The sequence below is a fragment of the Schistocerca nitens genome, chromosome 3, assembly GCF_023898315.1.
Source record: "Schistocerca nitens isolate TAMUIC-IGC-003100 chromosome 3, iqSchNite1.1, whole genome shotgun sequence".
Lineage (NCBI taxonomy): Eukaryota > Metazoa > Arthropoda > Insecta > Orthoptera > Acrididae > Schistocerca > Schistocerca nitens.
The window spans coordinates 285074817-285099622 of NC_064616.1; the positions used below are offsets into that span (position 1 = coordinate 285074817).

A 24806-nucleotide genomic window follows, 5' to 3' on the forward strand; every position below is an offset into this window, starting at 1 on the left:
ATGAGAATGATTTTCAGTAAAGCCAAGTTGGTCCTAAAATGCCAACGAAACTCGAGCTGGACTGTAATTGCTGACTCATGTTTTGCTAAACTTTAGTACACAAATCACCTTCCATTGAGCAGACATCATCTAGTTCAAACTGACTGGGCAGATGTACGGACTGCCATCTAGTGATGATTTTCAAAAATTGTAGCCTTTGTAAGATGTTCAATGAAGGCCAAGTAATGATAGTATTGTAAGATGGCTTTTTCCAGCCAGCAGTGTTTTTGCTCTTTAGGCTGTCAATTAGATTCAGTGTGTCTTTAATTCCTACTGCTGATAGTTTACTGGATTTTGCTTCCCTACCGAACTCATATCGATATTTATATCTTGTTCTATGCAGACATCAATTTCTACAGCATTTTCAAATTAATAATTGGAATTTTTTAACACAATAGGGGTCTCAAATAATGTCACTGTTAACAGTTGTCATCCCACTAATTTAGATTTGATTACATTTTCTTTTCTGTCATTTACTGCAAACCAGCAGGTTTTTTAAACATTGTATGAACTTTGTGTTTTATGACTCATACTTTCAGTGTCTTATTTTCCTTCCAAAACTGATGCTTTTACTGCTTGCAGATTTCTCTGTGTAAATCTTTGGAATTTTGTCTGTGCGAGCTGTACACTTTTCATTTTTTTCATATCTTTAATTTTGGCATCAAATTTTGATTGTAATACCCTATTCTAATGGAGATTCACCTTCTTTAATGTGATTGTGTTATGAAAATCTAAAACCTGTAAGTAAATTTCCATTTTTCATTGACTCCAACAGCTCTATTGACCAAGTCCTCAGAAACCTGTTTTAAACTTTGGTTTAATATGGCAGCATTCCTCTGTGACATTATTCACTGAAGTTCATTTGTCAATTTTGTTTTAAATTCTTTAGTCTCTTTTAGTACTAAAATTGCTACCAAATGATATGAAATGTCTTTGTTTATGCCATCTGCTCAACAAAGTCATGGCATGAACTGTCAGCTTGTTATGTATAATAGAGGTTCCAGTGGACACAAGAGGAGGGAAATCTGTAGACCTGTATTTGAGGATCCAGTCCATAAAATGATTGCATTCCAGATAATCATAGAAAATACTGATACTAACAAATTAATTTGTGGGTGTATGACTGGATCTTGCTGTCAAACAGCCACGATATTTCAGCAAACAACCATGTTGCTATAATCAAGTATGTTTTTCCCAGCATAATTAAAGGCAAAATTAATCATGGGACATCATAAAATGTGTGTCTCCCTGTGTAATTGAAGGAAAAATGATTAATGGGAGAATGGTCAGATGTTGGTGCCAGTCATCTGGTAATGACACCTGGTCATTGTTCGAAATATTGTGTCTGTTGGACATTGAGATCTGGCTGTGTATCCAATAATTATTTTGTCCTCAATTACACCAGGAGAAATGGAGGAATCATATTGATGTTAAGGTTTCGCAGTATCACAGCAGCTGCAGTTCTGTGACCATCAACTGCTTCCAGGTTGCAAAGGAAGGAACAGAAGGAAATATAATTTAAGTACTAAAATTTCCAAGTCCTTGTGGATGAAAAACTGGGATACCGATGGAACTATTTCTATGTTTTCCTTAAGTAAAAGGGAAAGCTACCAACAGCTTTATCCTATAAAATGTGGCTAGTCTAAAATTTATTACATTGAACTACTATTACCTACAGATTGCTGATACTCTTTCAAAACTGCATGAGGAGTCAGTTCCATAATTAAGACTTCAAAAATTTCAGTTCAGCTCTCTACGCCTTGTACATTATAACCCAAAAAAATTATAGTCACAAGCAACAAATGTGTCAGTGTTTTTGAGGCACGTGAGACTTACACACATTCAAACCATCTTGGTTAAAACTGTTGTGTTTAAACAACTCTGCTGGTCACAACAAAAATCACATGTGTGATGCAAAATTGCATACCCTATTGTCCTCAAAATACATGGCTCTTTTCCATAAGAAGAATGAATTGTGTTGCTGTCACACTGACAATTTAACTTCTTACCCATTATTATGAAACATTTGTAATCGCAAAATTCTTCTGTAATGTGTTCAGATTGAGGCCATGGGCATTGTGAAATATTCTTGCTAAATTACTCTTGTTAACACATTGTGTGTTCTTAAATCACACATGCTTTGTACCTCTTTATTTGAAGTAACTACTACTTTATTTAGACTTGACCATTCTGGTAAACCATGATAATGTGGAGCAGAAAATAACGATTACATTTGTAGTTTTTTTTAAATCTCTAGCATGATCACTAGGTATCTCACCTTCCCCCCTCCACCACCCCTCGTTTTTGAGAGACAGAAAAGTCACTTTTGCCTAGTTCAGCAAAATGTTTCCACAGTTGACTGCATTTACAGAACTGAATGTCATTCCCGATGTAACTGGTGATTTTTTGTGGTGTTCTCTATTGTGAAATTTAGTAGCAGTGTTTTTCTTGTAGCCGTCTGCATATAAATCAGTTTTGTTTGCCTAATTTTATCCATTGCTGTCAGTGTTTCTTCTATGGCTGTATTACTTTTGTAAAATAAAGAACAACCATCTTCAGTCACAATCGTGATTTTTATTTCAATGCATGATGCATTTTAGAACTGTGGGGGCACATCTTCAGGTGCATTGACTATCTACATCAATTTTCTTCCAGAATGAGGTTAATTCTGGTCGTGGTAAAACTACATTTGTGTATTACAAAGTGGCACATTGTGAATGTAAGTTACAAAACTGTGACAGAACGAAAAATAACTTACTGTTTCCAGTAGTGGATAAATGGTTTTGAAGCACAGTATGAGGAGACATGTTAATTTACATGTATACATTTTCCATTCTACATCTCCTTTGTAAACCCAAGTCAAATCAAGTCAAAGACTTTTGAATGTAAAGATGCATTTCTTTGAATACCCAGTTGTTAGTATTTCAAAGAAGATAGAAAGTTGTTGTATTATTAATTACACAGAGATCTAATTTATAAAATAAATACATGCGAGTGTGTGAAATGTGGCTACATGTTATCAAGTGGTTCCACTACTAAATATTTGTTTCTTTATGAAAAAATAAACTTTTTAAAATTATTGAAAAATTGTGGCTGCTTAACTCTTTGTTTATTCAACATGTTTTCAGAAGGTTTTTCTGTGTGTAACATTATTTCTAATTGTTCTAGTAGCTCAAATGTTTTACCATGGTTTTCTGTGTGGAGTGCTGTTAGGCTGTTGTGGATATCACTTAGTCTGTATCCATTAAGGTACATGTTGTTAGCTATTGTAGATTTGTCAAAGTGGTTAAGTCTAAAAGAATCGGTGTGTTCTTGGTAACGTTTATGGAAAGTTCATTCTGTTTTGCCTATGTAAAATGGAGGGCAACGGTTGCATCATAATTTATGTATTCCACTGTGTTCTGTTATTGGGATACTAGTGTTTACAGTGTGAGGTAAGTGATGTCCAAGTTTGCTGTTGTAATATTGGTGTTTGTAAATGAGTTAGAAATTTTTTATAATGGTGCGAATAAATAGGGAATAATTGTGAAGATATGTGCTGTGTCAGTTGTTATTGCAGTAGTGCTTCCACTATTGATGCTGGCCTGTATTTTGTTGGTTAGTTTGTCAATTGACTTTTCTTAATATCCACTATTTATTGCAATTGTTTTGATCGTATCTACTTCTTATGTTTATGTTTTGGGCTTCATAGGTAATGTGTGTGCTCTGCTCAACATGGATCTAAATGCAGCATGCTTGTGTGTTCGGATGGTGTGATGATATGTGTATTGTGATATCAGTGTAGGTTGGTTTCCTGTAAATGTAAAAATTATGTTCTTGCTAACAAGTTTGTTTTCGTCGTATCCTCCACAGCAAGCACAGAAATGAAGTTACAATATTTACATTATTAAAAGCACAGTGTCTGAAGAAATAGTTACATTGAGTGGCAAAAGAATAATAGTACAGCATGAAAAAGAATTAGAAACATGGTAAACAGTGTGAAAAAGGCCAGAACTCAAAATTGTGCCTACATGTCATTAATAAAGCGGTAGTGCGACCTCCGGACCAGATGAAAGGAAACACAGATCACAGCAAATCGTAAATCCCACTGATGATGCCTTAGAGCAAGGAAAAGGTGAAACACGTCTGGGCAAAATAAATTAAGTAGCAGAAGGAAAAGGCAGTTTTATTTACAAAACAAGTATGTTCTTGCTGTTCATTAACAATTGTGAGGTCTAAGAAATTTATGGGTTGATTTGTTTCATGTTCAGTTGTGAACTTCATTTTATTGTGAAGTGAACTGAATAATGTAAGAATTTCATCAAGTGGTGGGTGGATATTCATCAGCCTCTTGGAAAATAAATTTTTTGAATGGAAAACTAAACTTGATAAAAATTGTTTATTACAGAAACATTTGATGGCACAAAAGATGAACTTGATGAACTTCTAACACAGTGTATACAAACGCCCCAATAGCAGAACACAGTGAAATATAAAGTTACAATGTAACAGTTGCCCGGCATTTTACATACGTAAAACAGCACGAACTTTTCATATGCGTTACAAAGAACACACCAATGCTTTTAGACTTCATCACTTTGACAAATCCACAATAGTTAACCATGTGTATCTTAACGGGCACAGGCTAAGTGGCATCCAAAACAGCCTAACGGTACTCCACATAGAGAAACATGGTAAAACACTTGATCTACTCGAACCATTAGAAATAATGTTACACAAAGAAAAATCTTCAGAAAACATCTTGAATGAAGAAACAGAGTTTAGCAGCCACAGTTTTTTTCTGTAATTTTAAGAGATTATTATTATTATTATTATTATTATTATTATTATTTATTTATTTATTTATTTTTTTTTTTTGTAAAGACACAAATATTTAATAGTGGAGCCATTTGATAACATACAATCACATTTGTCATACTCACAAATATTTGATTTATAAATGAAAGGGTAAAAATCAGAACGGTGTAGGTAGCGTGGAGTTTATTCCAAGAAAAACAATTTTAAACATTTCAGTGTTAATATATAGTAATAGGTTATACTAAATGAAACAACGAATTTACACAATGATTTTCACTTCGAGTACATATACACTAAAGAGCCAAAGAAACTGGTACATCTGCCTAATATCATGTAGGGCCCCCGCGAGCGCACAGAAGTGCCAGATTATGACGTAGCATGGACTCGACTAATGTCTGAAGTAGTGCTGGAGGAAATAGACACCATGAATTGTGCAGGGCTGTCCATAAATCTATAAGGGTACGAGGGGATGGAGATCTTTCCTGAACAGCATGTTGCAAGGCATCTGAGGTAAGCTCAATAATGTTCATGACTGGGGAGTTTGATGGCCAGCGGAAGTGTTTAAACACAGAAGAGTGTTCCTGGAGCCACTCCGTAGCAATTCTGGAGGTATTGGTTGTCACATTGTCCTGCTGGAATTGCGTAAGTCCATCGGAATGCATAATGGACATGAATGGATACAGGTGACCAGACAGGATGGTTATGTACATGTCACCCGTCAGTCATCTCTAGACGTATCAATGGTCCCATATCACTCCAACTGCACATGCCCCATACCATTACAGAGCTTCCACCAGCTTTAACAGTCTTATGCTGACATGATTAGATTAGATTAGATTAGATTCAATTTTCGTTCCATCGACCCAAAAAATGAGAGGATTCTCGCGGGTGTGGAACATGTCAGAAAGTATAACATAAATACATAAAACATTTGAATTCCTATGAGCGCCAATTTGCTGTTTTTTCCGCATTCCGCAGCACTATGCACTGAACGCTTGTTTTAATGCAATGTTTCGAACAACCAATTTTAAGCCCACCCTCCCTCCCCAGAACAGTGAGTTTAATTTCCAATATTGGCTAACAACAGAGGCAAAGTAGCAAGAAAAATTGCACTGAGAACAGAGTTTTTACTTTGGCATATTGTTTCTCGTTGATCAAGGGCATTTGAAATCAGTTATGGAAAACAGGTTTTGTACAAGTAGACCGAATGTGATCTATTTTTGTACTACTAAGGATAAAAGAACATAACTATATCTGTTACGTGTTAATAATTTAAATGTATCGTACGTAGATTATATGGGTTTTGTTATACTCTCGCAATGTACTCGCCGTAATTACATTTGCCACTGTACACATATTGTGCCATCTCAATCATATGAAAAAGTCAGGCATTGTTTGAATAATTTTACACCTGTTGCATCCATTTCCTTTCCTTCTTTTCGATCTGGGCTTTGGACTGCCACTGGCAAAGTTAAAAAGAGATATCTAAAAACACGGATGATGTGACTTACCGAACGTGCTGGCAGGTCGATAGACACACAAACAAACACAAACATACACATGAAATTCAAGCTTTCGCAACAAACTGTTGCCTCATCAGGAAAGAGGGAAGGAGAGGGAAAGACGAAAGGGTGTGGGTTTTAAGGGAGAGGGTAAGGAGTCATTCCAATCCCGGGAGCTGGAAGACTTACCTTAGGGGGGAAAAAAGGACAGGTATACACTCGCGCGCGCGCGCACACACACACACACACACACACACACACACACACACACACACACACACACACATATCCATCCGCACATACACAGACACAAGCGAAAGTCTGCTTTTTTATTTTTTGCCTTTTTTATTTGTAATTCATTCAGAAGTGTCAATAAATTTTCTCACCTTTAGTTCTCAATGATCAGTAATGATTCTTTGTATGATAAGTGTCAAAGCAGGATACAGCACATAAGGAAACATTGCAAGTTTTCCATTGGTATATGGGAAACTTTCTGTTTTGTGCAAACCATGCATCTGCGCATTAGCATACTTTTCTGCAAATGTTCACTCATGATAACAGGCGGAAAATGTCTTCCTGTGAATCTCAGAGGATTCTCGTTGTCATTGTGCCTTCCCCTACCAGTTTTTTTTCTGTTCTGTAGCATATTTTTATACAATCTCCCTTACGAGAGAAAGGTAAACTCAGTGAGTGCCATTTTTCGCCCTGATACCATCCGACGGAGAGTATGAGCATTTAGAATGCACAGATCCAGAATGTGAAAAAAATATTTCTTGTAACATTTCGCAGTCTTATTCACTGATCCCACTGAGCTCAGTAACATGTCACAATGGTCAGTTGCACCCACACTCGAATTGTGATCTACAATACATTTTGCATTTCGGTTCCTTTATTTTTTTTGCCAGTATTTCTGTCAGTCTTCTCTGTTTCAACCATTTGTGTTCCGTGACTTGTGGTCAACACCCACCCCTCTCTCTTATCGCATCAGTTGATAGCAAGGATCTTGTCAGTGGACTTAAACTCATTTCCTCCTAGTTTAATTTATTCTGCAGTTTTGACATGTTGTGCCTATTCTTAGGAACAGTGCCACATGCGGCTGTTCCATGGTTATGAAGCCAGAGGAACAGGTTTGTGCTGGAGTACCGATTATCGACACGCAGAATATGACCCTGTTTCAAATATGGTTCCATAAGAGTTGCCACAACACTTTTTCCTAAATTGTGGTACCCAATTTCTGTTGTTGCGCCTGTATATACAATAAAATCCAAAATATGGCCACTCTGACAGTCACACAGTACAAATGTCTTTATTCTGAATCTACTGCGCTTGGCTGGAATAAATTGCTTAAAAGATAATCATCCTTTGAACAGCAAGAGACTTTCATCTATACAAAGCTTGTGATGTGGACGAAATGAATTATAAAATGTCTTACGAACTTTGTCAACAATCGTCCTAATTTTCAATAGACTGTCACCTCCAGTACTCACAGAGTTATCACTGAAGTGTAACTTTCTCAGAAGTAGACAATAACAGTCTTGGGGACATAATTTCACTGAAAACTGGTGTATCTCTGGACCAATAATAACTTAATTTTAACTTCTTAACTTGCGCTATTGGAAGGCAAATAGCAACAAAACAATACATTTCCTCAAATTCATTGTCTGCCCACTCTGACAGTCAAGAATTCATAGATTCTGTAGTATTTTCTTTGGTGTGAACGTAAAAACGATTTGTTTTGTCTGCAGTAAATTGCAACAGTTCTTCAGACATAAATATCACAAAAAATGAAAGAACGCTTGGGTCCGTATCTAGTTGACATTTGTGTCCTGAACTCGAGTCCTCAAAGTAATGGTTTTACAGCTGGAAATTGGTTTCTTTCCAGTCAAATATGTCACTTAAGTGTGCTCTCTTGCGAACCGTTGGTTTCTTTCCAGTCAAATATGTCACTTAAGTGCGCTCTTTTGCGAACCGTTTCACAGTCACTTTCTGGTTCCTTGGATTCAGAGGAACTGCTGACTGTAATTCTTGCTCTTCCCTCTGGTATAAAGGGCTGAGGACTACAGCTTCGAGACTCTGTTGAAGACTCATCACTACTACCTGTGCAAACATGATGATGTGACATTTCTCCCGTAGAGAACAAGAAAACTGATGAAAACACAGGAAGTGAAGTCGAATTGTGCAAGAATTCTGCAAAGAGGGAACACAGCAACAAACATATATGCACTCTGGAACAATACAGTCAGACCACTGAACAGCTACTGGAAGAGCAAGGCAGAAAAACAGCTCTGTGTGTTTATACGTCTGTCACACTCAAGTAGGTGGGACTTGGTGCACTTAAACTCGTCCCTAGTGTGGGAAGGCTGGTGGCACGGCACGCGTCGACACATCCTTAGCGCTGTAGTGAAGACCCAAGGGCTGTGCTTAAACAAGTTGGGTGCGCCATCAGAACGGCAAGGTATGACAAGATAACATGTCCCTAGCAGTCAAAGGGTTAAGCTGGCTTAACAGTCTCTGTTAAGATATTCATCTATGGAGCAGAAGGAGTTGCCTATAAAAAAGTCTTTCAAACTCTGTTGAAACCGTGCTTTATCTGAAACCAAGTTTTTAATGGTTGCTGGCAATTTATTGAAAATGTGTGTTCCTGAATATTGGACCCCTTTTTGGACCAGTGTTAGTGATTTTAGGCCTTTATGTAGATTGTTCTTGTTCGTAGTATTGATACTATGTATTTAGATATTGGTTGGAAATTGAGATGTATTACTTGCAACAAATTTAATTAAGGAATAAATATACTGAGAAGTAGTGGTTGGAATACAAAGTTCCTCGAACACGTTTCTACATGATCTTGAATTTACACCACAAATGATTCTTATCACACACTTTTTCACCCTAAAAACTTTTGCTCGATTTGATGAGCTGCCCCAGAATATGAGCCCATATGACATAATAGAATGAAAGTAAGCAAAGTATGCAAGTTTTTTTTTACATTTATATCTCCTACATCTGACATCATTCTCACAGCAAATACAGACTTGTTTAGGCGCTTAAGCAATTTTGTGGTATGCCCTTCCCAACTGAATTTATTATCGAGTTGTAATCTCAGAAATTTAATACTGTCAACCTCTTCGATCTGCATGTCTTCATATGTTATACACATGCTGGAAGGAAATTTCTTACAGGTTCTGAACTGCATATAGTTCTTCTCAAAGTTTAATGACAGTGAATTAGCTATAAACCACTTACTAATGTCGATGCTGGGTCCATGGATTAATGAGGTTGTCTCCATACCTGTGCATGTCCATCCATTCGATACAATTTGAAACAAGACTTGTCTGACCAGGCACTCTGTTTCCAGTCATCAACAGTCCAATGTCGGTGTTGATGGACCCAGACGAGGCATAAAGATTTGTGTAGTGCAGTCATCAAGGGCACATGAGTGGGGCTTGGGCTCCAAAAGCCCATATCAGTGATGTTTCATTGAATGGTTCACATGCTAACACTTGTTGACGGGCCAGTTTGAAATCTGCAGCAATTTGCGGAAGTGTTGCACTTATTTCATGTTGAATGATTGTCTTCAGTTGTCTTTGGTCTTTTCTTGCAGGATCTTTTCCCTGCTGCGGCAATGTCAGAGATTTGATATTTTACCGGATTGCTGATATTCACGGTACACCCGTGAAATGGTGGTACAGGAAAATCCCCACTTCATAGCTACCTCGGAGATGCTGTGTCCCATTGCTTGTGCGCTGACTATAACACCAGTTTCAAACTTGCTTAAATCTTGATAATCTGCAACTGTAGCAGCAATAACGGATCTAACAACTGCACCAGATACTTGTCGTCTTATATAGGCCTTGCTGATCACAGTGCCATATTCTGCCTGTTTACATATATCTTTATTTGAATGCATATGCTTATACCAGTTTCTTCGGTGCTTCAGTGTATAAGGTAGGTAGCTGGAGGTCCTGTGTAAGGCATTATTGCATAAAAAATTCTGCAAACTTCAGCCAATCCTTCACTTCAGATATAACCTGGGTTTTGTTTTTCTTCTTCTCAGTGTGACTAAAGTCGGAATCATTATCAATATTGCTATGACCGGGCACGAGGAACTTACGATCGACAGTTTCAATAGATGCATGGTACAAGTGCACTTTCTGTATCTGTAAAATGTCCCTTGCATCACTATAGCTTTAAAGGATACGCTATTTCCACATACTCACTTTCGTTCACTTCCTTACTTTTACAGTTAGCAGAGTAGCATTCTTCATCACTTGAATTTGCAGAATCATTTGGCTGTAAAATGTACTGAGGAAAGTATGAAACATGTTGTTGACTTCTACTGCAACCATGAGGATGACCACGACATCCTGGTTGGATTTCTAGAGACTTCTGTATCAGTGTTAGACTTCTTTAGAAGTTGTTGTACAAAGGCGGGACCGAGCGAGGTGGCGCAGTGGTTAGCACACTGGACTCGCATTCGGGAGGACGACGGTTCAATCTCATCTCCGGCCATCCTGATTTAGGTTTTCCGTGATTTTCCTAAATCGTTTCAGGCAAATGCCAGGATGGTTCCTTTGAAAGGGCACGGCCGATTTCCTTCCCAATCCTTCCCTAACCCGAGCTTGCGCTCCGTCTCTAATGACCTCGTTGTCGACGGGACGTTAAACACTAACAACCACCACCACCACCACCACCACCACCACCACCACAAAGGCGGAATAAACTGTAGTAATGACATCAAGTCATCAATATTTGCTTTCTTCAAACACCCTGTCCATGTCAAGTAGGTGGAAGATGCGCAGGTATCGTACCAGGCCTTCATGGATGCGCAAGGTTTACTTTTCGAAATTGCATGTCTTAATTCAACATCTCCGTGAAGAAGAAAGCTCTTGGCTCAACTTCCCTGTGCTGCATCCGTCTCATAGTCAACCAGTTAACCTTTTGCTTCTCAGTGTCTATTTTTCTGTTGTTCAGAAGTTCTGCAGTTGATTCTGTGGATAGGAAATCATTTTGTGCATCTACATCTACATTTGAAAGCCACCTAATGGTGTGTGGCTGAGGGTACTTTTTGTACCATTAGCTGAACCATCCAACCATGTTCCACTCATGAAATCCGCGTTGGAAGAATGATTGTCAGTAAGCCTCAGTATTGGCTCTAATTTCTCGAATTTTCTCCTCATGGTCATTACATCAGATGTATGTGGGTGGAAGTAATATGTTGTTCGAATCTTCCTGGAAAGTGCTCTCTTGAAATTTCAATAGTATATCTCTTCATGATGCACAATACCTCTCTTGTAACGTCTGCCAATGGAGTTTCTTGTGTATTCCTTTAACGCTTTCCTGCCAACTAATTGATCCCGTGACTAAATGTGCTGCTGTTCAGTGGATCTTCTATATCTCTTCTATCAGTTCTATCTGGAAGGGATCTCAGATAGATGAACAATACTCAGTAATTGGTTGTACAAGTGCCTCATAAGATCCTTCGTAAATGAGTTACACTTCCTTATGATTCTTCCTATGAATCTGAGTCTGACATCTGCGTTTCCCTTTGTCCTATGTGGCCATTCCACTTAAGGTCACTCTTGATAGTTACTCCTAGATATGTTGTGGTAGATACTGTTTCTAGTAGTCTGTCATCAATAGTGTAGCTACACAGTAGTGGATTTCTTTTGCTGTGTTTGCGCAGTATGTTACATTTATTTATGTTCAGGGTTAACTGCCAGAGCCTGCACTATTCATAAATTTTCTGGTGGTCATTCTGAAAATCGTTACTATCTTCTGGCATTGCAACTTTGTTACAGACAACCACATTATCTCGTGTTGAATTCTGTTTGCAAGGAAGTCTTCAATATATCATTTCATACACGTTAAACGTCGTCCTGGCATATTCTGCAAACTTCAGCCAATCCTGTGCCACAGATATAACCTGGGTTTTGTTTTTCTTCTTCTCAGTGTGACCAAAATCAGAATCATTATCAATATTGCTATGACCAGGCACGAGGAACTTAAGATCAACAGTTTCAATAGATGCATGAGCAACAATGTACAGCCAAAATTGGGCAATTGATTGATTTCTTTTTTGCCCACCACAACTATTGCTGCAGCCACTAGCTTGTTTAATATCAGGTGGCAATGATTTTACATACTTCAGCAATCATGAACCAGTTTCTGAAGGGCCACACGAGGCTATATTCTCAGACCACATGTACATGAAAATGTGATCTGTGCTATACTCATGTATTCCAAAAATTAAATGTCCTCACCTGTATCTTGTAGTAAATAACACTGGATGTTAGCATTGTAGTTGGCAATATTTTTTTCAAGATTGAAAGTAGTTACATGTGATGAACCTTCTTTTGATTTTTGTGCATTTCCTTTCTTAGGTGGAGCTTTTTCTCAAGCATTGGTCTGTTTCTTTTAATGGTGTCCTCCTCTGCTTTGATTAAATTTTCTAATCTGTCACAGTAATTGCACGTGTCACTTCTTAGCCTATAAAATGATAGATGAAATTCTGAGTTGAACACCTGACAGTAAATGCAGGCCTTCACTGGCAAAATATTTTCTTCTTCACACTTACCCTTGTAAAGCTTACATATTTTTGAGCAGTATAACTTCAGTAATCGGAGGTCCTGTATGGTTCTGAGACAATCTTCTGGTATCTTATTTTCTGGTGCATTTCATATAATGCATCATAATGTTCAGTCTCTGACTAACAAATCGCAAGAACTAGAAATAATACTGTGTTCTGACCTAAATGTTGATGTTATCTGCATAACAGAACATTGGCTAGAAGAACCGCAAATAGAAACACTAAATATTCCTGGTTTTTCCCTACTCATTTCGTTTTGCAGGTCTTATTATAAACATGGAGGGATACCTATCTTTGCAAAGCAGAATTTAAGTATAAAGCAATCCAAACATACCCTGAACTGAATAAAGAAAGAGTCTTTGAAATGGCAGCTATTGAACTTACTGACATTCAACTAGTTACTGTGACTATATACAGATCCCCTGATGCTGACATAGAAGAATACGTGTGTAAATTTGAAATGATGATAAATATTTTCGAACTGAAGAAAATGAAAATCATTTGTGGAGACTTCACCATAGACTTTTTGAAACCCTCAAACTACAAAGATGAATTACTATATATGACAGAGTTTCAACTTAATCCCCACAGTAAATACACCAACAAGAATCACTAGACATAGTAAAACTGCACCAGACCAAATTTTTATTGAAGAAACCTTTTCTCCATACAGTAGTGAAGCAGTTAAGGTGGGATACAGTGATCATGAGGCTGTGTTGTTATCACTGGAATTATGTTCAGAGAAAATATCTCCCATTAAAATAACTGAGTGCAGGGACTTCAGCGATGGCAATATAGCAAACTTTTGAAACATATTAAACCGAGAAACATGGGATGAAGTGTTCAATGAAACCGATGTAAATAGAATGTTTGATAACTTTCATGGCTCATGTAAGTACTATTTTGACATAGTTTTCCCCACTAAAGCAATGTAAATTAAAACTAACCAGAAACAAAAGTTGGATTACTAAGAGCATAAAAATCTCTTGTGCAAGGAAAAGATTTCTACATTCGTATAAAAAACAAAATAATATATCATTAGAAATGCAAAATTATATCAAAGAATACAGTGAGATCTAGCACAAAGATGTTAAAGAGGCAAATAAAAGAGGAAATGATGAATATATCTGCAAGTCAAAAACCAAAAAACAGGCCGCATGGAACATTATCAGATCTGAAACACACACAAAACCAGTGGCAAAAAATATTAACCTAAAGCTGGAAAACAAACAAGTATGTGAGCATCACATTGTTACTGATATGGATAAGGTAAATGTAAGTGGATATAAGCTCTCTGCCCATGTAATGAGAGAAAATATGGAGAAAGGAGGAGTTGCCATATTTGTCAAAAGTTATCATTGTGGAAAAAGTATAGAAACAAAAAAGTTTTGTGTAGAGAAACATATAGAAGCATGTGCCTGTGAGCTTAAATTAAATAAAGGCACATTTATAATTGTAACTGTATATAGGTCCCCATCAGGAAATTTTCATCTATTTCTGAAAAATTTGGACTCCTTGTTGTGCTATCTGTCAGACAGAGGGAAGCAAATTATTATTTGTGGGGACTTCAATGTAGATTCTCTTAAAGAGGGTAATAGGAAAAATGACCTTGAAGTATTACTTGGTTCTTTCAATTTGACACCCGTTATTGATTTTCCTACTCGGGTGGTAAAGGATAGCAGCTCACTGATAGATAACTTCTTTATAGACCAAGATAAGTTTAACCAGATAAATGCTCAGCCTGTTGAGAATGGTCTTTCTGATCATGGTGCACAGCTAGTTACAATATATGACATAGCTCCATTCAGCAATACTAAACAGTCCTCCAAAGTAGTACGTTCAGTCAACGATTTAACAATTGCAAATTTCAGGGAAAGCCTACAGCAGTTAGACTGGGATGAGGTGTACCGTGAACCTGATGCCAATTTAAAATGTAATTTATTTCATGACATTTTTGTAAATGCATTTGAAAACTGCTTCCCCAAGAAAATAGTTAAATATACTTGTAAGAAACCTTGTAACAAACCATGGCTTACTAAGGGTATAAAAATATCTTGTAACCGGGAAAGGGAAATGTATATGATAGCAAGAAAGAGTAGTGACCCAGAAACTATCAGACATTATAAAAACTACTGTGTTATATTAAGAAAAGTTATTAAAAAATCCAGGAGTATGTGTATCATGTCTGAAATCAGCAACTCTGATAATAAAATTAAAACAATTTGGAATATTATTAAACGAGAAACAGGTCAACCAAGAGCAGAAGAAGACAGTATTACCATCAAATTGAATGAAAACTTTACGAACAAAAAGTCAGAAGTTGAAAATATTTTTAATAATCATTTTCTAAATGTTGTGGATATAGTAGGATCCAGGTGTTCATTAGAAGATGCTAGGCTGTTAATGGAAGAGGCCATACCTATGCAATTTGATACAATTGAAATCTCACCCACTTCTCCCTCTGAAATTAGGAAAATAATAAACTTGCTTAAAAGCAAAAACTCACATGGAATTGATGGCATTTCCAGCAAAATACTAAAAGCTTGTTCTCAACAGATAAGTAAGATTCTCAGCCACCTGTGTAATAGCTCTCTGGAACAGGGCATTTTCCCTGATAGACTGAAATATGCTATTGTTATACCTTTGCATAAAAAGGGGGATAGATCTGATGTCAACAATTACCGTCCAATCTCCCTTCTAACAGCTTTATCCAAAATTTTTGAGAAAGTAATGTATTCAAGAGTAGCTTCACATATCTGTAAAAATGAAGTACTAACAAAATGTCAGTTTGGTTTCCAGAAAGGTTTTTCAACAGAAAATGCCATATATGCTTTCACCAGTCAAATTTTGAATGATATGAATAACCGAACACCACCCATTGGGATTTTTTGTGATCTCTCAAAGGCTTTTGATTGTGTAAATCATGAAATTCTGCTAGACAAGCTCAAGTATTGTGGCATGAGTGGGACAGTGCACAAATGGTTTAATTCGTACCTAACTGGAAGAGTGCAGAAAGTTGAAATAAGTAGTTCTCATAACATGCAAAGATCAGCACATTCCTCAAACTGGGGAACTATCAAGAATGGGGTTCCACAAGGGTCAGTCTTGGGTCCTTTGTTGTTCTTATTATAAATTAATGACTTGCCATTCTATATTCATGAAGAGGCAAAGTTAGTTCTCTTTGCTGATGATACAAGTATAGTAATCACACCTGACAAACAAGAATTAACTGATGAAATTGTCAATACTGTCTTTCAGAAAATTACTAAGTGGTTCCTTGTAAACGGACTCTCACTGAATTTTGATAAGACACAGTACATACAGTTCCGTACAGTGAATGGTATGACACCATTAATAAATATAGACCTTAATCAGAAGCATATAGCTAAGGTAGAATATTCCAAATTTTTAGGTGTGTCCATTGATGAGAGATTAAATTGGAAGAAACACATTGATGATCTGCTGAAACATTTGAGTTCAGCTACTTATGCAATAAGGGTCATTGCAAATTTTGGTGATAAACATCTTAGTAAATTAGCTTACTACGCCTATTTTCACTCATTGCTTTTATATGGCATCATATTTTGGGGTAATTCATCACTGAGGAATAAAGTATTTATTGCACAAAAGCGTGTAATCAGAATAATAGCTGGAGTCCACCCAAGATCATCCTGCAGACATTTATTTAAGGATCTAGTGATATTCACAGTAGCTTCTCAGTATATATACTCTCTTATGAAATTTGTTATTAACAACCAAACCCAATTCAAAAGTAATAGCAGTGTGCATAACTGCAATACTAGGAGAAAGAATGATCTTCACTATTCAAGATTAAATCTAACTTTGGCACAGAAAGGGGTGAATTATACTGGCACTAAAGTCTTTGGTCACTTACCAAATAGTATCAAAAGTTTGACAGGTAACCAACAAGTATTTAAGAAGAAATTAAAAGAATTTCTGAATGACAACTCCTTCTAAGCTGCATTTCTTAGCTTAGCAGCTTAGAAGGAGTTGTCATTCAGAAATTCTTTTAATTTCTTCTTAAATACTTGTTGGTTACCTGTCAAACTTTTGATACTATTTGGTAAGTGACCAAAGACTTTAGTGCCAGTATAATTCACCCCTTTCTGTGCCAAAGTTAGATTTAATCTTGAATAGTGAAGATCATCCTTTCTCCTAGTATTATTAAATGCAGCTTTATTGTATGATTAAATGATGATGGCATCCTCTTGGGTAAAATATTCCGGAGGTAAAATAGTCCCCCATTCGGATCTCCGGGCGGGGACTACTCAAGAGGACGTCGTTATCAGGAGAAAGAAAACTGGCATTCTACGGATCGGAGCGTGGAATGTCAGATCCCTTAATCGGGCAGGTAGGTTAGAAAATTTAAAAAGGGAAATGGATAGGTTAAAGTTAGATATAGTGGGAATTAGTGAAGTTCGGTGGCAGGAGGAACAAGACTTTTGGTCACGTGATTACAGGGTTATAAATACAAAATCAAATAGGGGTAATGCAGGAGTAGGTTTAATAATGAATAAAAAAATAGGAGTGCGGGTTAGCTACTACAAACAGCATAGTGAACGCATTATTGTGGCCAAGATAGACACAAAGCCCATGCCTACTACAGTAGTACAAGTTTATATGCCAACTAGCTCTGCAGATGATGAAGAAATTGATGAAATGTATGACGAGATAAAAGAAATTATTCAGGTAGTGAAGGGAGACGAAAATTTAATAGTCATGGGTGACTGGAATTCGTCTGTAGGAAAAGGGAGAGAAAGAAACATAGTAGGTGAATATGGATTGGGGGGAAGAAATGAAAGAGGAAGCCGCCTTGTAGAATTTTGCACAGAGCATAACTTAATCATAGCTAACACTTGGTTCAAGAATCATAAAAGAAGGTTGTATACCTGGAAGAATCCTGGAGATACTAATAGGTATCAGATAGATTATATAATGGTAAGACAGAGATTTAGGAACCAGGTTTTAAATTGTAAGACATTTCCAGGGGCAGATGTGGATTCTGACCACAATCTATTGGTTATGAACTGCAGATTGAAACTGAAGAAACTGCAAAAAGGTGGGAATTTAAGGAGATGGGACCTGGATAAACTGAAAGAACCAGAGGTTGTAGAGAGTTTCAGGGAGAGCATAAGGGAACAATTGACAGGAATGGGGGAAAGAAATACAGTAGAAGAAGAATGGGTAGCTCTGAGGGATGAAGTAGTGAAGGCAGCAGAGGATCAAGTAGGTAAAAAGACGAGGGCTAATAGAAATCCTTGGGTAACAGAAGAAATATTGAATTTAATTGATGAAAGGAGAAAATATAAAAATGCAGTAAATGAAGCAGGCAAAAGGGAATACAAACGTCTCAAAAATGAGATCGACAGAAAGTGCAAAATGGCTAAGCAGGGATGGCTAGAGGACAAATTTAAGGATGTAGAGGCTTGTCTCACTAGGGGTAAGATAGATACTGCCTACAGGAAAATTAAAGAGACCTTTGGAGAGAAGAGAACCACTTGTATGAATATCAAGAGCTCAGATGGCAACCCAGTTCTAAGCAAAGAAGGGAAGGCAGAAAGGTGGAAGGAGTATATAGAGGGTTTATACAAGGGCGATGTACTTGAGGACAGTATTATGGAAATGGAAGAGGATGTAGATGAAGATGAAATAGGAGATAAGATACTGCGTGAAGAGTTTGACAGAGCACTGAAAGACCTGAGTCGAAACAAGGCCCCGGGAGTAGACAACATTCCATTAGAACTACTGATGGCCTTGGGAGAGCCAGTCATGACAAAACTCTACCATTTGGTGAGCAAGATGTATGAGACAGGCGAAATACCCACAGACTTCAAGAAGAATATAATAATTCCAATACCAAAGAAAGCAGGTGTTGACAGATGTGAAAATTACCGAACTATCAGTTTAATAAGTCACAGCTGCAAAATACTAACGCGAATTCTTTACAGACGAATGGAAAAACTGGTAGAAGCGGACCTCGGGGAAGATCAGTTTGGATTCCGTGGAAATGTTGGAACACGTGAGGCAATACTAACCGTACGACTTATCTTAGAAGAAAGATTAAGAAAAGGCAAACCTACGTTTCTAGCATTTGTAGACTTAGAGAAAGCTTTTGACAACGTTAACTGGAATACTCTCTTTCAAATTCTGAAGGTGGCAGGGGTAAAATACAGGGAGCGAAAGGCTATTTACAATTTGTACAGAAACCAGATGGCAGTTATAAGAGTCGAGGGGCATGAGAGGGAAGTAGTGGTTGGGAAGGGAGTGAGACAGGGTTGTAGCCTCTCCCCGATGTTATTCAATCTGTATATTGAGCAAGCAGTAAAGGAAACAAAAGAAAAATTCGGAGTAGGTATTAAAATTCATGGAGAAGAAGTAAAAACTTTGAGGTTCGTCGATGACATTGTAATTCTGTCAGAGACAGCAAAGGACTTGGAAGAGCAGTTGAACGGAATGTACAGTGTCTTGAAAGGAGGATATAAGATGAACATCAACAAAAACAAAACGAGGATAATGGAATGTAGTCAAATTCAATCGGGTGGTGCTGAGGGGATTAGATTAGGAAATGAGACACTTAAAGTAGTAAAGGAGTTTTGCTATTGAGGGAGCAAAATAACTGATGATGGTCGAAGTAGAGAGGATATAAAATGTAGACTGGCAATGGCAAGGAAATCGTTTCTGAAGAAGAGAAATTTGTTAACATCGAGTATGGATTTAAGTGTCAGGAAGTCGTTTCTGAAAGTATTTGTATGGAGTGTAGCCATGTATGGAAGTGAAACATGGACGATAACCAGTTTGGACAAGAAGAGAATAGAAGCTTTCGAAATGTGGTGCTACAGAAGAATGCTGAAGATAAGGTGGGTTGATCACGTAACTAATGAGGAGGTATTGAATAGGATTGGGGAGAAGAGAAGTTTGTGGCACAACTTGACTAGAAGAAGGGATCGGTTGGTAGGACATGTTTTGAGGCATCAAGGGATCACAAATTTAGCATTGGAGGGCAGCGTGGAGGGTAAAAATCGTAGAGGGAGACCAAGAGATGAATACACTAAGCAGATTCAGAAGGATGTAGGTTGCAGTAGGTACTGGGAGATGAAGAAGCTTGCACAGGATAGAGTAGCATGGAGAGCTGCATCAAACCAGTCTCAGGACTGAAGACCACAACAACAACAACAACTCCTTCTACTCCATAGAGGAATTTTTAGATATAAATTAAGAAAAAAAAAAATAAAAAAATAAAAAAATAAAAATAAAAAAATAAAGAAAAACAAAAAAACACAAAAGAAATAAAGTTGTTATATTAACTTAAGTATGTTGTTAAATTAACCTAATTATGTCATGTATTGGAAAATTCGACTCGTTCCACATCATTACGAAATATCGTATTCATGATCCATGGAACTTGTATTAATCTAATCTAATCTACCTCTGTAGCTAAAATTTTCAATGAGTACTTTGGCAAAGCTGCAAATGATCTTACCGAAGCAGCTTTCAGGATGCTAATATGCACTTCATTGAGAACTGTAAACCTCCCATGGGGTCTATGTTTCTCAAGCAGGTCACACAGAGTGAACTCATACTGGCAATGAGCCCATTAAAGAAACTTTCATGTGGTTTTGATGAGATTCCATATTGTGTTATAAACCAAACAAGATGTAATTCTTCAGGCTTTCCCAGTGATCTAATGACATCTCGGGTTGTCGGGTGTTCTGCCGCATATCAGTGTCGTACTTGCACGATATGTCGGTAGCGTAACTTGTTACCTTCATCAGGTGTGACCTGAGACTACTACTCGAGTGGACCTGGTCCAGTATTTATGCCTGTGGCCTTCCCCTTCACCAGGCACTCTCTCTGTATCATTTATTGACTTGTCCCATATCTGTACAAGATGTCACAGGACCAAAACTAAAACTAAATAAATAAAAACGCGTTGAACGAACATGCAACAATGCCTAACTGGAGAATAATTGCGGGATAACTAAACTGATGATTCTGGCAGAGTTAGTGAAGTCAACTGGCAAATAAGCTTTGACATTGGCAGGAATAGTTACAGAATTAGTGATGACAGGACTGTTCATTAGAACGAGGAAGGAGAAGAAACGGGAATATCACACAAATTATGGAACAATATGACGATTTAAAATTTGTATAAAAATTTCGTACTACTACTTTTCGATCTTGTGCTTGAGAAACTGGAGCATATGAATGAAGTGTGAAACTATTTCCTAACATCAAACTTTTTGTTTGTAGTAGGTCTAATAGACATTTGATATTGGTACTTTGTGAATTATATTCTGTCGTGTTATAAAAATGACCATTTGTGCCAAAACAGTCCCGTTTATTTGGTGTTTGTTACAATAGCTGCAGTATTAGAAAAGCCTATTTTGTTTTATACAGCAAACAGTGACAAAACAGACGTAATCAAATCAAGAAACCACACCAATCTTGGGTCCTATTTCTATTAACAGCTTTTTCAGTATTAAACGACATTTCCATTTTTCATGTAGCAAAACATTTACAAACTTTGATGAAGTAATAGATTCTTTCACAGAAAGAAAAGCACGCTATGTAAAGCTGTAGCAAGATTAGGAAAAAAAAAGAAGAAAAAAAAAGTCTAGGCGCTAAGGATTGAAGAAATGGATCCTGTCTTGTCTGTACTGGTCACACAAAGCAGCAAGTTGTTGGCTAATAGGGAATATAGAGTGCAAATTTTCTGAAGAGTTCTTTTTTTTTTAAAAAAAAAGAAGAACGGGATGTCAAACCAGCCGACTGGAAGCAGGAGAGGCACCACAGGACATTTTAATTTCCACTGTCCTGAATATAGTTTGATGGCATTCATTACAAAATATGGACGTTTCAATTCCACAGAGCAAAATACAGTGACGTGCGATAGAAGACTGCTGTGTGAAGAGGCATGGCATTGCACTTTGGCACACTTAAGACCAAATAACATGTCTTACATTTCCTTGAACACACGTTTTATGCATCACACTTTTCAGAAAGATGTGCCCTACAAAATGAACGTATTTTTAAAAATTTGATTTTTTAAAAATTTTGACGTCCTTTCTCAAATGCTCCAGAAAGGGATGGTTGGTGGGGGGGCACTATCTAGTATTGCCCCGGTTTGGAAATACTGTAGATCCGGGGCTGATGCGCAGAGCAGTCTGAGTTATAGTGGGGAAGTGGGTAGTCTCCACGTGGCCCTTGCTTGCATTTAGTGGTTTCGCTGTTTCCTCTTCGTTTACAGCTCTCACGTCAAATGAAAACAAAACGGTTTTCTATGGCCGGGAGCTATCAAGTGAATAAAAATTCATTCACATAATTATGGAAGGCTAAAATATGTTATTAGTTTCAGATTTTATTTTACTTCCATGTTTCTGACAGTCCAGCATTAATTCCTTTGCAAAACAGTGAAGTTATTTTTGTCGGTTTGAAAGAAATTTTCTTTTATTAATCTTTTCCACTGAGGCAGTCAATATATTTGAAACGAAGTGTTTAATTCCACACTATTGGCTACTTTCAACTGTTCACTGCATTTCAAGTGCACGTTTTCATCTTATAGCACGTATGGCATTATGCCATAATAAAGAGCCAAACATGAGATAACACAGTACTGGTACTCCAAGAAAATTTACATCCCAAAATGTACTGTCAGTTAACTGGGAGAAAGTATGTTTTCACCCAGGAGAAAGTGTATTTTTAACCGGGAGATCTGGGAGAAATCCAGGAATTTTTTTTTTTCCTTGTCCGCGTATACACCCTGTGTATACATGGCAGCCATGTTTCTTGGAAATGTTGTGATCCTCCTCCATAATGATAAAAAGAGTATGTGAATAAACAGTTGCTCACCACAGTGAAATTAGAGAACCTAATTCTGTTTTCCACGAGATTTATTAAACACTGATAATTAGGTTTTCTCCGCCAGTGAAAATTAAAATCTTGCCTTTTACCTTACTCTGCATAAACGCTGTTTATTGTCATGTCTTCCCAATTCGTTTCCATCCTGGTATACACATGAATGTAATATACACCTTCACCACTGTTTGATATAGAAAATAATAAAAAATTCGAGACTTAGTTTTGTAAAGGTTAACTTACAGTGTCTTTCTATTGCTTTGTGATGTGTGTTTGCCTTTTCAACAACAATCAAGAATAGAGAAATTACAACTATGCTCAGTTATCATTAGGTTTTTCAATTTTTTCAGTAAATTAATATTATTTGTGAACATTTTTCAGTTTGTTTTTAAAGTTATAGGTTTATTATTTCTGTCAAGGCTAAACTGCATCTGTGTTTACAGGACTGGATGGTAGCACAACAGCTTTGGAAAGAGAAAAACTAATAAATGAATATAATTCGAATCCAAACATACACTTATTTCTGGTTTCCACAAGAGCTGGTTCCTTAGGTATCAACCTTGTTGGAGCCAATAGGGTTGTAGTGTTTGATGCATCGTGGAATCCATGTCATGATACACAGGCTGTTTGTCGTGTGTACAGGTCAGTATGACATTGGATTTTTACATTTGGTGTTGACATTTATTCTGTGCTGTATCTATCTTACATTATCTTGTATTTTCTTGTGAAAAATGAATTATGTCATAAATGTTTGGATCCATTAAAGCAGTTCATCCAGTAATCCAGAAATATTGTACATGAAATGAAGGAAAGATAAATATTTTCTGAGTTCTCGGAACATTTGTGTACAGTACACATTTTTTATCTCAAAACTCTATAACAATTATTTTCTAGGCCAATTGCATGTGTTTGAACATTTCCATTGAAGCTTGCCTTTGAAGTTCCATGTTAGTATAAGGAAATGCTGTTTCCACACCAGCTGAATATACCCTTCACTTTGGGAAATCAAATCTTATAGGATAATTTACATACAATAGGTCTGTTTGTTTTTGCAGCCATTTTAACTTGCTTTCACAGAAAGACAATGCAACAACACTGCAAAATGCTTCAGTTGCTTACACACGGAGTACCATGCACAGCTCCTCAACAAGTGGAGGCTGATTTACTGTATTTACCCAAATCGAAGCTGCATTTGAACCTAAGCAGCACCTGAAAAAAAAAGAGACTTAAAATTCAAGGGGGAAAAAATTGTAAGCCACACTTCAAAATTGAAATAAAGTTGGTTCATTCTAACATAAGATACAAATTGGATAGAACGGATGAAAATATGACTGCAGTAGTTGGGTTCAGGTTGTAAGTGTAGCAGTCCCGCTTAAGCAAGGTTATTTTGTATATTAATTTACCTTTTGAAGCATTTAAAACCACATAACTTGGCTGCACATAATTTATAGTTGTAGAAGATTTAAAAAATTATTCTAGAAGTCAGTTGCTGTGCTTCATTTCTGACTGTATCACTATTCTGCATAAGAATAATACAAATAAAAACATTACACGGTATGAATTTTCTTCCATGTTTGCTGTTGCCTCAACAAGTTATGTGGACAGGATTTAAATGAGGTAACAGATAACACAGAAGAATACATGGCATAATGTTTACATTCATATTATTCTTATGACAAAGAGAGTATGTGATTCACAGTTCATAGGAACCATCTCTTGTCACTATTAAGAAAACATCCAAGACATAGTGTCGGCCATATTGATGTAAATCATAAACACGGGGTTGCCAGTTGGCTTTTCATAGTAGATTTGTAGTGAAGACTTCAAATGTATGACTAGCAACACTTGCAAAAAAAGAATAAAAATAATTTTTAGAAATTAAAAGAGGAGATATAAAACAAAATGAAATCAGATTAATAGTACAAATTTTACAAACTGTTTAAAATATCAGTTAGATAATTCTGAATCACAATGACATGATTCCTTGTTGCTCAGTTCTTCATACA

General features: G+C 36.9%; 1 protein-coding gene across 1 annotated transcript in view; it reads left to right on the forward strand.

The window, feature by feature from the left end:
• LOC126249181 (uncharacterized) overlaps positions 1 to 24806 on the forward strand; it is a 511658-nt gene that overhangs the window by 419261 nt on the left and 67591 nt on the right. The window contains exon 17 of the mRNA XM_049950836.1: positions 23244 to 23442. Within this exon, the coding sequence (XP_049806793.1) occupies positions 23244 to 23442 (199 nt within the window). The remainder of the gene's footprint in view (positions 1 to 23243; positions 23443 to 24806) is intronic.